General features: G+C 39.9%; 1 protein-coding gene across 34 annotated transcripts in view; it reads right to left on the bottom strand.

Annotated features, from left to right (window-relative positions):
• LOC6583656 (glutamate-gated chloride channel) overlaps positions 1-13,231 on the bottom strand; it is a 112,100-nt gene that overhangs the window by 17,438 nt on the left and 81,431 nt on the right. For all 34 annotated transcript variants that reach the window (XM_032731875.2, XM_032731858.2, XM_032731860.2 and 31 more), the window contains one exon: positions 11,004-11,086. In XM_032731875.2, the coding sequence (XP_032587766.1) occupies positions 11,004-11,086 (83 nt within the window). The remainder of the gene's footprint in view (positions 1-11,003; positions 11,087-13,231) is intronic.

Below are 13,231 nucleotides of genomic sequence, written 5' to 3' on the forward strand. Positions count from 1 at the left end.
AATTTGGAGAAGAAATTGAGTCGTTTGCCGCATATAGAGTCTCAATACTCAGCATTTCTCAAAGAGTATCTTGAACTTGGTCACATGTAACGCGTTCCTCTAAATTCATTTCATCTATGCAGATATTTTCTTCCTCATCACTGCGTTTTGAAGGAAGATAGCAAAACCACCAAGCTTCGCGTCGTCTTTGATGGATCAGCATCTACCACAACCGGGTATTCGTTGAATAACATTCAAATGTCAGGTCCCGTCATTCTGCCGAAATTGGTCGACATATTACTGCGCTTCCGATCTTATCCAGTTGCACTCACCGGCGATATTTGCAAAATGTATCGTTGCGTGAAGGTACCTGAGCCGGACAGCTATCTGCAATATGGAGGAATTCGCCAGATGATGAGTTGGAAGCTTTCAGGCTTGATACTGAAATCTTGGCATGTGGGAAGTTTAAATTGAGAAATCCCATAGTACTGGATGGTGTAACTGACTGCGACAAGGAATCGCTCATTAGATTCAATGATGGCGGCGACATTACAAAGACACTTGGCCTTGCGTGGGATCCAGCATCTGATCAACTTCTTTTCTCATATCTAGCCTTGAATTCAGCCTCTAAGCCCTCCAGACGCTCTGCTCTCTCGTCTATTGCTCGGTTTAACGACCCCTCGGTCTGGTCGGCCCAGTAATAACGAAGGCTAAAATTTTCTTGCAACAACTCTGGAAGCGAAAACTTGATTGGGACGAGAGTCTTCCGTCTGCATGTCACACTGCATGGCTAGATATTTGCAGTAACTTTGGCAGGGGTCTTGGTAGTGCATTTCCCAGGTCTATGGATTCTGCGATGCGGCATACGGAGCCTGCATTTATATTGTATCCAGAGGACAGCATACCAAGTCTACTTTGTTCCAAGTCTCGAGTTGCACCTCTGAAAACGCTCACGGTTCCCAAGCTGGAACTATGCGGGGCAGAGTTGCTTGCGCGTCTAATGGATGAAGTGGCTCGTTTAGGCATCTTCGCAGGCGACTTTCATTCTCTACTGTAGCGCTTTTTTGGATCAATGACGAGCCCGGAAGATTTAACATTGGCATCGCCACGATACAAGATCTCACATCAGCAATGGAGTGGCACTATATACCTACAATGCTGAATCCCGCGGATATATTATCTCGGGGTGCATTGCCCTCGGATTTAAATGTATCACTTTGGTTCAACGGTCCAGGTTTCCTCTGTAAGCCCAGATCTCAGTGGCCAGTCTCAGCACTTCCAGAAAGAACTCCGATTGAGCGTCGAAGAACTGTGCTTCTTGTAAAGGACTCAGTCCATGATGTCTCTATGGACTGCAAGTATGTAAATTCTTTCGGCCGCTTGCAGCATAAGTTTGCATACGTATCAAAGTTTAAAACAAGTAAGAAGACTCTAGTCGAGACTGCTCGACTAGGAGATACCCTGAACCCTCTAATCTGGTATTCCAATCAGTCTGCACTTCTTTTCGACACACATACATACATACGCACGTATTAGAACGCGCTCTGCTAACTGCGCAGTAAGCAGCGACTGCGCTTGGGCTGCGCTGCAGTGTCGGCAACATTATAATAATTTATTCGTTGAATAATTTAATTTCTAGACGTACAATCTTAATGTAACTTTCAGAACTTAATCATATGGTGAAAATGTATGTACATTCCAAAGCACAAGTCTCTCGTACTCGCCTTTTACAAAGGTATGGGTGAGGGGGTGGATATAGAGGTGGGGGGTAAATTACAACAAAAATCGAAATTATATCAAATACATATAAGTTTACATTTAAAATTTGGAAGCTCTAGCTCTAAGGGTGTGGGAGATATAATTAAATAACTAGCTTTCGAAAAGGTTTTTAATCGATAATAAAATATCGGAAGTAGTTATCGATATATAGAGAAAACTTGATATGCGCGTGATATACACGGACCTAGGAAAAAAATTTCAAGACTAGCTCTTATATCTTCTGAGATCGACGCGTTCATACATACGGACGGACGGACGGACGGATCGACGCGTTCATACATACGGACGGACGGACGGACAGACAGGGCCAAATCGACTCAGCTCGTCACCCTGATCAGGAATATATATACTTTGTGGGGTCTCCCACGTCTCCTTCTGCCTGTTACATACTTTTAACAAAACCATTATACCCCGATTTCCCATCTTCAATGGGTTCAGGGTATAAACAAGTAAGAAAGCTCTAGTCGAGACTACTCGACTACGAGATCCCCTGAACCCTTGGAGTAATAGCTATTTCAATAATTTTTCGCGTCTTTCAGCTTACACAAGAAACACGCACACACACACACACACACGCACGCACGCACGCACGCACACACAGGCATACATACACACACATACATACACACACACACACACACACACACACACACACACACCCACATACACAAACAATTACATACATATACACACACAAGCATAAACACGCATGGGCGGCAGTGAGCGCTTACTATGAGAACTTAATTGCTTAATAACTTTTTTGTGGACGTACGATCTTCATGAAACTTTCAGATTATGATTATGACATGGATATGCATGTAATTGCCAAAGCACAAGTCTCTAGTATTTGAAATACGCTTTTTACAAAAGTGATGGTGAGGGGGTGAATTTAAGGGTGGGGGGTAAATTTTAACAAAAACCGAAATTGTATAAATTGCATATAAGCATACATTAAAAATTTGGAGACTCTAGCAATAAAGGTGTAGAAGATATAATTTTGTAACTGGTTTTCGATAAGGTTTTTTATCGATAAAAAAAGATCGGGATGAGGACTGGTTCTGTCATCCAGCAGTCTAGCCTCGCTGTCACCGTTCCTTGATGAAATTGGGCTGCTACGTGTCGATGGTCGTCTCAAAAACTCAACTTTAAACTTCGATAGTCGCCATCCAGTTGTTTTGCCTAAAGTTCATCCAGTAACTAGAGCCATAATAATGCATTTCCATCATCGAAACTTGCACGCTGGTCCCCGAGCGGTGCTAGCGTTGGTTCGGTCCTAGTATTGGCCAATTGGAGGTAGAAAAACTGTAGCCAGTGTAATTCAGAGATGCGTAATTTGCTTTCGTGCAAGGCCTCGACTCTTTGAGCACATATTGGCAGATCTACCCAAGGATCGAGTCGACGGCTATCGGGTCTTTGGAGTGGCTGGAGTCAACTTTTGCGGACCGTTCTTTTATAAACCTGAGGCACGAAACAAGGCGCCTGTGAAATGCTATTATTATTTGTTTTGCTACGAAGGCTATTTGGTTGGAATTAGGCAAGGATTTAACTACCGCGGCATTTTTGCATGCACTTCAACGTTTTATATGCACCAGAGAAAAACCAAGTCAAATCTGGTGGGACAACGCTACAAACTTTCTTGGTGCCCGAAACCAGCTTCAGGAATTGAAGCGTCTATTTCTGTCAGACACCCACCAGAAGGCTGTGAAGGATTTCTGTTTGGCAGACTCAATCGAATGGCATTTCATCCCTCCACGATCGCCTCACTTTGGTGGCTTGTGGGAGACTGCAGTGAAGACAGCGAAGCATCATTTCTACCGATGTGTTGGGCCCTCCGTCCTAACTTACGATGAGCTTCGCACACTGGTTTGCAACATCGCTGCTGTCGTTAATTCCCGTCCTTTAGTTTCGATTTTAGAGCACCCATCAGACATAGACGTATTGACCCCTGCGCATTTCCTGAACGGTGGCCCTCCTTCATCCTTCAGTGAGCACAACCTGACAGGGCTCAATTTTAATCGTTTGGATGCTTGGCAGCGCGTAAGCTATCTCCAGAAGGTGTTCTGGACTCGTTGGCGGGACAAAACCTCCAAACCTGGCTTGGCTGTTGGCAAAATAGTTGTTGTGAAGGATGAGCATCTACCTCCACTTAAGTGGCCACTAGCCAGAATAATCGCACTTATCCCTGGAGGTGATGGCGTTGTACGGGTAGCCGTACTAAAAACTGAAGCTAACGAGATTAGAAGAGCTACAAATAAGCTGTGTTTGCTGCCCCTTAAGGATTCTGTTGAAGACTAAGTTTTCAACGGGAGGAGGATGTTGAGCCCAGCAATCATCACTTCATTGTAATTAAGAGCGGCAGTTCATAGAATATGTTAGCATTTAAAAGAATTTGTAACGGAGATCACGCTCTGCCTTTTGCGTTGTCTCTTTCTCCCACGCAGCGGCTCAGCTTAATCAGCCGGCTCACGTACATTAGTATGCAATTAACTCTTGTTTAGAACAGATGCAGTGTTAGATTGACTATTACATACATAGTAGCGGACAGCACGACAGCCTAGTCGCTTGCTCGCATCTATCACATAAACTCTGTAACTCTAATAATCACTAATACCCTAATCGTTAAGTAAATTCAATCGTTTAATAATTTAAAGCTATTCGAAAAATCTCGATAGCTCAACAAAAGCTCTTTATGGGGTCTGCCACGCCTCCTTCTGCCTGTTACATACATTTAACAAACCATTATACCCTGTTTTCCCATTGGGTTCAGAAGCCTGATGTCGCAGCCACTCTGACATCAGGCTTAGAATTAGTATGTGATGATGTACTGAATCAAATGCTTTACTGAAGTCAGTATAAATAACATAAGTTTTTTTATTTTATTTTTTTGAAAAGCTGTCATTAACAAGCGAAGTGAATTCAAGTAAATTAGAGGACGTTGATCGATTTTGAACAAAACCATGTTGAGATGGTTGAATAATCGTCTTGCAAAAATGCTGCAAGGCCGATGTTATAATTTTCTCAAATAGCTTCGGAATAGCAGATAATTTCGCAATGCCTCTATAGTTGGAAATATAAGATCTTCCACCTTTTTATACCCTGAACCCATTTTCAATGGGAAATCAGGGTATAATGGTTTTGTTGATATATATTCTTAATCAGGGCGACGAGCTGAGTTGATTTGGCCCTGTCCGTCTGTCTGTCCGTATGTTTCAACGCGTCGATTTTGAAGATATAAGAGCTAGGGACTTCAATTTTTTTTTAAATGACCGTATATACCGCGCGGATGTCGAGTTTGCTTTTAAAATTCGATAAATCATCCCGTTATGTTTTTATCGAATAAAAACATTTAAGTTCAAGTCAGATTCCACTATAGCTAATTGTGAATGATTTTTCATTTCTCATATATTCAATATAATATGTAGATCATATGCTAAAAGTTTCATTAAATTCCATTAAGTCAAAAATTAATTAAAAATCATCAAATATATGGCCAATTAACAAACGCACGTGCAGCAGCTACAACAGCATCATATGCGTGTGCACACATACATTCAAACTTCTTCTAGAACATTCTTTGAATCACATCAGCTGTTAGTTTGGTTTAATTTTGGTAGATGGCGCTGCAGCAGTGAATCTATTTCAGTTTTGCCAGCGCAGCTTCCAAAAGTGAGGTGGCGTAGTGTGATAGCGGCGTGACGCTCGATCGCGGAGTTGCGGGTTCGAATCCCGAGCGGTGCAACTTATGTTAATTTTTTTAATTGATTCAAAATATTTTTATACTCATTCACGAAAGTGAATCAGTATATTGGTTTTGCGTCTTGCTGTCCGTCCGTCCGTCCGTCTGTCCGTATGAACACAATCTATTTCGGCGCTATTGAAGCTAGAGACTTGAAATTCGGAACACATACTCAAGTATATCTCCGATTTAAAAAGTGTTAAAATTTCCCGATCCGCCCACTAGGGGCGTGGCAAGTCGGAAAATGCATTTTCCGATATACCAGAAATCATGTTTGCTGAAAAGCTAGAAAGCTGAAATTTGGTATGTAGGTCCGCGGCCACCACCCAAGATCATGAGCTATGGCGGATATATCTCCGCCCATTGGGGGCGTGGCAAATCGGATAAAACTGTATCTCCAAGAGTTTTACAGCTAGAGCCCTGAAATTTTGCACGTCAGCTAATGTTATGATGCTATAAAATCTAAAGATAATATTATAGGTCTACGCCCATTAGGGGAGTGGCAAATCGGACCTGAAGATATAGTGATTTTTTTAATTCTGCTATATTTTGGACACTATTGATGCCAGGGACCTCCAGTTTTGTATATATACTCGGGCTGATCACCCAAGACCAAAAAGTATTGTCGGATACATGTCCGCCCACAGGGGGCGTGGCAAACCGCAAAAGTTTATATCTCCTAAAGTAAAATAGCTAGAAGCTTCAAATTTAAATATTTAAGTTACCAGTAACCTCCTCTTAGATGACCCAAAAATTATTTTTACGCCTCTTTAGGGGCGTGGCATAACGAAAAATACCCTGTAATTTTCACATTTTGTGAGGGTAAGCATTCAAACTTTTCAGTTAGGGTACCCTTATCACGTTCTAAGAACTGACTAAAAATGGGGTGTCTACGCCCAGTAGGGGCGTGGCAAATCGGTGTTTTCTACACTTTTAGAGTGAAACTTAACTATTAAATTGTTGATGGGATGTGAATGAGTATTCCGCAGTCGGTGACGCCCGACTGCAACGTTCTTACTTGTTATATTTCATTGAGTTTTGTATTTCATTTATATTTTTAAATACATCGAAATTGAAATTTTAGCCATACTACATGGGGATTTTTATACCCTGAACCCATTTTCAATGGGAAATCAGGGTATAATGGTTTTGTTGAAATGTATGTAACGGGCAGAAGAAGGCGTGGCAGACCCCACAAAGTATATATATTCTTGATCAGGGCGATGAGCTGAGTTGATTTGGCCCTGTCCGTCTGTCCGTATGTATGAACGCGTCGATTTCAGAAGATATAAGAGCTAGAGACTTCAAATTTTTTTTTAAAATGTCCGTAATTACAGCGCGCATATCAAGTTTATCATTAAAAATCGATATCTCATCCCGATCTTTTTTTATCGATAAAAAACCTTATCGAAAACCAGTTATAAAATTATATCTTCTACACCTTTATTGCTAGAGTCTCCAAATTTTTAATGTATGCCTTTATGCAATTTATACAATTTCGGTCTTTGTTAAAATTTACCCCCCACCCTTAAATTTACCCCCTCATCGTCACTTTTGTAAAAAGCGTATTTCAATTACTAGAGACTTGTGCTTTGGCAATTACGCCAAAACAATGACGCTATCGCCCCCTCTCTCTTGCACCACCGAATTATACCGCTTGGGAATTCCACGAACCGCCGCGCAGTAAGTCTCTGGTAGTTTTTTTGAGGTCGCTGGGTACGCCGCGCCCACAGCAAACACGTTGACTTCAGTTCTTTCCACTTTCACAGGGGAAAACACAGTTCAAGCTATTGTCTACGATGGATCACGATGACATCGACCGCACTCCGTGAAAACGCAACTCGAACTCCTGTGTGTATGTGTGTGTATGTATGTGTGTGTATGTATGCCTGTGCGTGCGTGCGTGTGTGTGTGTGTGTGTGTGTGTGTGTGTGCGTGTTTCTTGTGTAAGCTAAAAGACGCGAAAAATTATTGAAATAGTATTACTCCAAGGGTTCAGGGGATCTCGTAGTCGAGTAGTCTCGACTAGAGCTTTCTTACTTGTTATTAGTTGGGTTCAGGGTAGTATCTAGTCGAGCACTCTCGACTAGAGTTTTCTTACTTGTTATACCCTGAACCCATTGAAAATGGGAAATCAGGGTATAATGGTTTTGTTAAAAGTATGTAACAGGCAGAAGGAGGCGTGGCAGATCCCACAAAGTATATATATTCTTAATCAGGGCGACGAGATGAGTCGATTTGGCCCTGTCTGCCTGTCTGTCCGTATGTATGAACGTGTCGATTTCGGAAGATATAAGATCACCTTGCGCTTCTGTTTTGTCGTCGGCTCCTATTTCACTAGATCCTCCTTCACCTTGTCCCAAATCTGTTTCTCCTATTGAGGCTTCTATTGAAACTCAAGCCCCCATCCCAAATTTGGTTTCTACTTCTATTGTTGCTCAAACAAAGAGTGACAATAAGTCAGCCACTCCGGGCATCACCTTATCTGTCGTCTCTCCTCGAAAGCAAATATTTTTATCTAGGCTTTCATCTGATACGACATGTGAGGCAGTATCTGCTTTTATTGCAAGCAAGACTTCGGCTAATGTTTTTATATCGAAGTTTAGTTTTGCAACTCCGCGAGAAATTGCTTCATTCAAGATTAGTGTGCCGGTAGAATATTTTAAAACTTTATGTGATCCTAATTTCTGGCCACCTCATGTAGTTGTTCATGAGTTCAAGCCTAAAAATCGTAACAGATCGACTCCTATTTCAGTAAATTTACCTTCGGTGCAATCTTCATCTAACATTGTGCCAAAAAACTAAATAATTTACAATCTTCTTCTCAGCTGTCTCTGATCTATCAAAATGTACGTGGCTTAAATTCTAAACTTAAAAATCTATTCTTGCACAGTTTCAGTGTACAACATGATATTATTGCATTCACTGAAACCTGGCTAAGTAATAATATTCATAATGGTGAAATCCTTTCAGGTAATTTCACTACTTATAGACTCGACCGTTCGGTTCGCAGAGGGGGTGGGGTGTTAATTGCTGTTAAATCTATTATCCTCTCTGAATCGTTTACCTTTTCGTCCCTTCATTATGCGGAGATTATAGGGGTTAAATTAACTCTCCAATCGTGCTCATTGTTTAAATAATAGAGACTTGCTTCTTGTATTGGGTGATTTTAATATTCCAAACACTTCTTGGTCATCAATTTGTAATTCAAATTACTTTATTCCGACAATTGATCACTATCTTTTTGATGAATTGTTTAACCTGTCTATGTTTCAGATGAACTCTATTTTAAACCATCTAAATCGCACTCTAGATCTTGTGTTTGTTAATCATGATTCGCTCATTAATGTCGCAAGATCAACTCCTTTCTGCTTACCAGAGAATATACATCACCCCACTTTAGAGGTATTATTAACTGTTGGTAATCCTCCCACTAATACTCCAATGCCTTCTAAACTTAGTCGCTGTTATCATAAATGCAATTTTGTTTTGCTTAACGAATTAATTAATTCAACTGACTGGTTTATTTTATATGAGTCGGTTGATATTAATTTGGCAGCATCGTTTTTTTATTTATTTATTTATTTATTTATTTCTTAAAGCTATTGACAAAAACGAGAGCAGTATTTTTGCAAATTGATTATTCAACCATTTTAACATGATTTTGTTCAAAATCGATCAACGTCCTCTAATTTACTTGAGTTTACTTCGCTTGTTAATGACAGTTTTTCGAAAAAAATGCAAACTGATGTTATTTATACTGACTTCAGTAAAGCATTTGCCTCAGTACATCATCACATACTAATTCTTAAGCTAGAACGCTTAGGATTTTCACCTAGACTTGTGTCTTGGATATCATCCTATTTAATGGGTAGAACCCAAAGAGTCTTGCTGAGAACAGCTATGTCTAAACTTATCTTTTTTTCGTCTGGTGTACCTCCGGGTAGCCATTTGGGTCAATTGCTTTTTTCCCTTTTTATACCCTGAACCCATTTTCAATGGGAAATCAGGGTATACTGATTTTGTTGAAATGTATGTAACAGGCAGAAGGAGGCGTGGCAGACCCCACAAAGTATATATATTCTTGATCAGGGTGACGAGCTGAGTCGATATAGTATATATATTCATGATCAGGGCGACAAGCTGAGTCGATTTGGCCCTGTCCGTCTGTCTGTCCGTCTGTCCGTCCGTCCGTCTGTCCGTATGTATGAACGCGTCGATTTCAGAAGATATAAGAGCTAGAGACTACAAATTTTTTTTTAAATGTCCGTATTTACAGCGCGGATATCGAGTTTATCATTAAATATGGATAACTTATCCAGACCTTTTTTATCGATAAAAAACCTTATCGAAACCCAGTTATAAAATTATATCTTCTACACCTTTATTGCTAGAGTCTCCAAATTTTAAATGTATGCTTATATGCAATTTATGCAATTTCGGTTTTTGTTAAAATTTACCCCCCACCTCTATGTCCACCCCCTCACCCTCATTTTTGTAAAGAGCGTATTTCAAATACTAGACACTTTTGCTTTGACAAATACATGCATATCCATGTTATAATCATAGTTTGAAAGTTTCATGCATTTTCCGATATGCCAGAAATCATATTATTCAAGAGCTTGAAAGCTGAAATTCGGAATGTAAATCCAAGTCGGAGGAGATCACGAGCTATGGCGGATGTATTTACGCCCATTGGGGGCGTGGCAAATCGGATAAAACTTTATTTTGGACACTATTGATGCTAGAGACCTCAAACTTTGTATATACTTGGGCTGATCACCCAAGGCCAAAAAGCTTCGACCGACATATTTCCGCCTACAGGGGGCGTGGGAAACCGCAAAAGTTTATATCTCATAAAGTATAATAGCTAGAAGCTTCAAATTTAGATTGTTAAGTTCATAGTAACCCTTCTATCGATGGCCCAAATTAATTTTTACGCCTCTTTAGGGGCGTGGCATATCCAAAAATACCCTGTAATTTTCACATTTTTTGAGTGTATGCATTCAAATTGTGCAGTTAGGGTATTATTAGCTCGTTCTAAGAACTCACTAAAAATGAGGTGTCTACGCCCAGTAGGGGCGTGGCAAATCGGGAAAAACTGAATTTTCTACAGTATTAGAGCGCAACTTAGCTACTAAATTGCTGATGGGATGTGAATGAGTATTCCGCAGTCGGTAGCGCCCGATTGCAACGTTCTTACTTGTTTTTGTTAAGTTTGAGACAGTAACATGCGTATACTTCTATCTAATTCTATAATTATAAATATACATCTACGAAAAACAAGCTTGATTGAATAATAGGTATTTCCCTGGCATTAATCATTATCATATGTATTCCTTAAATAAGAAGAATAAATTGACAAGCTTTCTAACCTAAAAAGCTCCTTAATTATTATTCCGTATTGAAACGCCGTATTAGATTGAGATACCACTTTCGGTTAAGGTTATATAAAATACTGCTAATATTATATCACATTCAATTGGCTAAAATAAAAACTCATACTTACTGCTTTCCATTGAGAACGAACATTTTGGATCATCAAATGGAAATATATGCAGACTTCCCTGACACGACAATATCAAGTGTCTTCTGTAATATTTAAAATAAATCAAACATAATTATTTAGTTATTCAATTTATGACAGTAAAAATAATTAAATGGGAAATCAGGGTATATTGGTTTTGTTAAAAGTATTTAACAGGCAGAAGGAGGCGTGGCACATCCCATAAAGAATATTTATTCTTGATCAGGACGACGACCTGAGTCGATTTAGTTCTGTCCGTGTTGAAAACATGTCAATACTGGATGATCTGCGAGTCATCGAAAAAAAAAAAAACATTTTTACAGCCACAACATTTTTGGGCCTCTGGCAGAATGTTCAAACATGAACATACATTATAATAAAAATAGAGACAATACTCGATAGCCTGCGCGTTATGCTACACAAAGTAATAAATATGTCACCCCTTAGTTGCAGCGACCAATGCAGCGACCAATATGTAAATGTAACGTGAGCCTGGGCCCAGCGATCTAAAAATGGGATACTTGAGTAAACATCTGTGCACTTGTTTGTATGAGAAAATGCACCCTTCCAGTCCGTCTGTTCGTATGCTTGAACGTGTTGACCTCAAAAGATATAAAAACTAGAGACTTGAAATTATTTCCTAGGTCCGTGTGTACCACGCGCATATCGAGTTTGCCTTCAAATATCGATAACTTGACCCGTTATTTTGTTATCGATTAAAACATTATCGAAAACCAGTAATCAATTTATATCTGCTACATCTTTAAAGCTAGAGTCGCCAAATTCTAAATATAGATTCATATGTACTTTATAGAATTTAGATTTTTGTCAAAATTTACCCTTACCTCTATATTCACCCCCTCACAAACATATTTAGTTCAAGTACTAGAGACTTGTGCTTTGACAAATACATGCATACTGCAGTCAATACGTATTTATGCGTGTATGCCTTGTCTCTGTGTGTGTGTGTGTGTACATGTGCGAAAAATTATGGAAATATCAGTGGCTCGAAGGGTTCAGGGTATCTCGTAGTCGGGCAGTCTCGACTAGAGCTTTCTTACTTGTTTTTTAGAATATTTAATATCATCAAATATAAGGAATCTTTCGTAAAATTGTCTGTACCCTCTCAAAACCGTTCCCTGTAGGTCGGGATTTAGCATAATTTTATAAGGAGAACTTTTTTATCATCAATGCTGAAAGAGCGAATTTTGCATTAAAATAAAAATTAGCAAAATATATAGGGGTTTCCAATTGACGCGATTGGTCGATTTTGGCGCCCCGTGGCAGCCATTCTGCTTTGGTGACATCTGTCAAATCTTTTGTTTATGCCAAATAATCATGGGAAACTACACGATGAAACAGCACGTTCAAATTACAAAATTTATTATCAAAATTAGTGTTCCTTAACGCAAACGTTTTGGGCAAAAAATCATCTTTAGTGAGGAGGAGCATTTTTGGATTAATGACTGCTTTCATACCCTGAGCCCATTTTCAATGGGAAATCAGGGTATAATGGGTAACAGGCAGAAAGAGGCGTGGCAGACCCCATAAAGTATATATATTCTTGATCAGGACGACGAGCTGAGTCGATATAGCCCTGTCCATCCGTCCGTCCGTATGAGCAAGTCGATCTCAGAAGATACTAAAGCTAGACACCTGAAATTCCTTCCAAGGTTTGTGTATGCCACGCGCATATTGAGCTTTATCGATAACTTGCACCGTTATTTTATTATCGATTAAAACCATTATCGAAAATCAATAAAATATGTATATATACCACGGTTGATTGATAGTAGGCTATGCCACTAACCACAGAACACATAGACCGGACAAGTAGTGTAAAGCGTTTTGCACACTTTTTTTCGAGCATTAGTTCCCAGACCACTTCGTATTTGCTCGGCTCCTCACTTTAAGGGTCGGGCTACGAAAATATGGGAACACAAAATCATTTCGCTTCATGCGCTCGGCCGAGATTGTCGACTGTTGAACAAAAGATCCCTCTGTGCTCAATGTTTCCCTTGCTCTCTCTCTCTCTCTCAATGCTCTCTGCTCTCTCAAATATGTATATGTATTAGAGGCCTGCACGAATACGTCTCAAACGCTAAACGAGACACCCGTGTCTTGGTGGTGCTTGGTTTCACACTGTTTCGTTTTGTTCAAATAGTGTAAGCCAAAGCATCGTGGACGAACGAAACAAAACGAGCATTGCT

The sequence above is a fragment of the Drosophila mojavensis genome, unplaced genomic scaffold (genome assembly GCF_018153725.1).
Source record: "Drosophila mojavensis isolate 15081-1352.22 unplaced genomic scaffold, ASM1815372v1 contig_74, whole genome shotgun sequence".
In the NCBI taxonomy this organism is placed as follows: Eukaryota; Metazoa; Arthropoda; class Insecta; order Diptera; family Drosophilidae; genus Drosophila; species Drosophila mojavensis.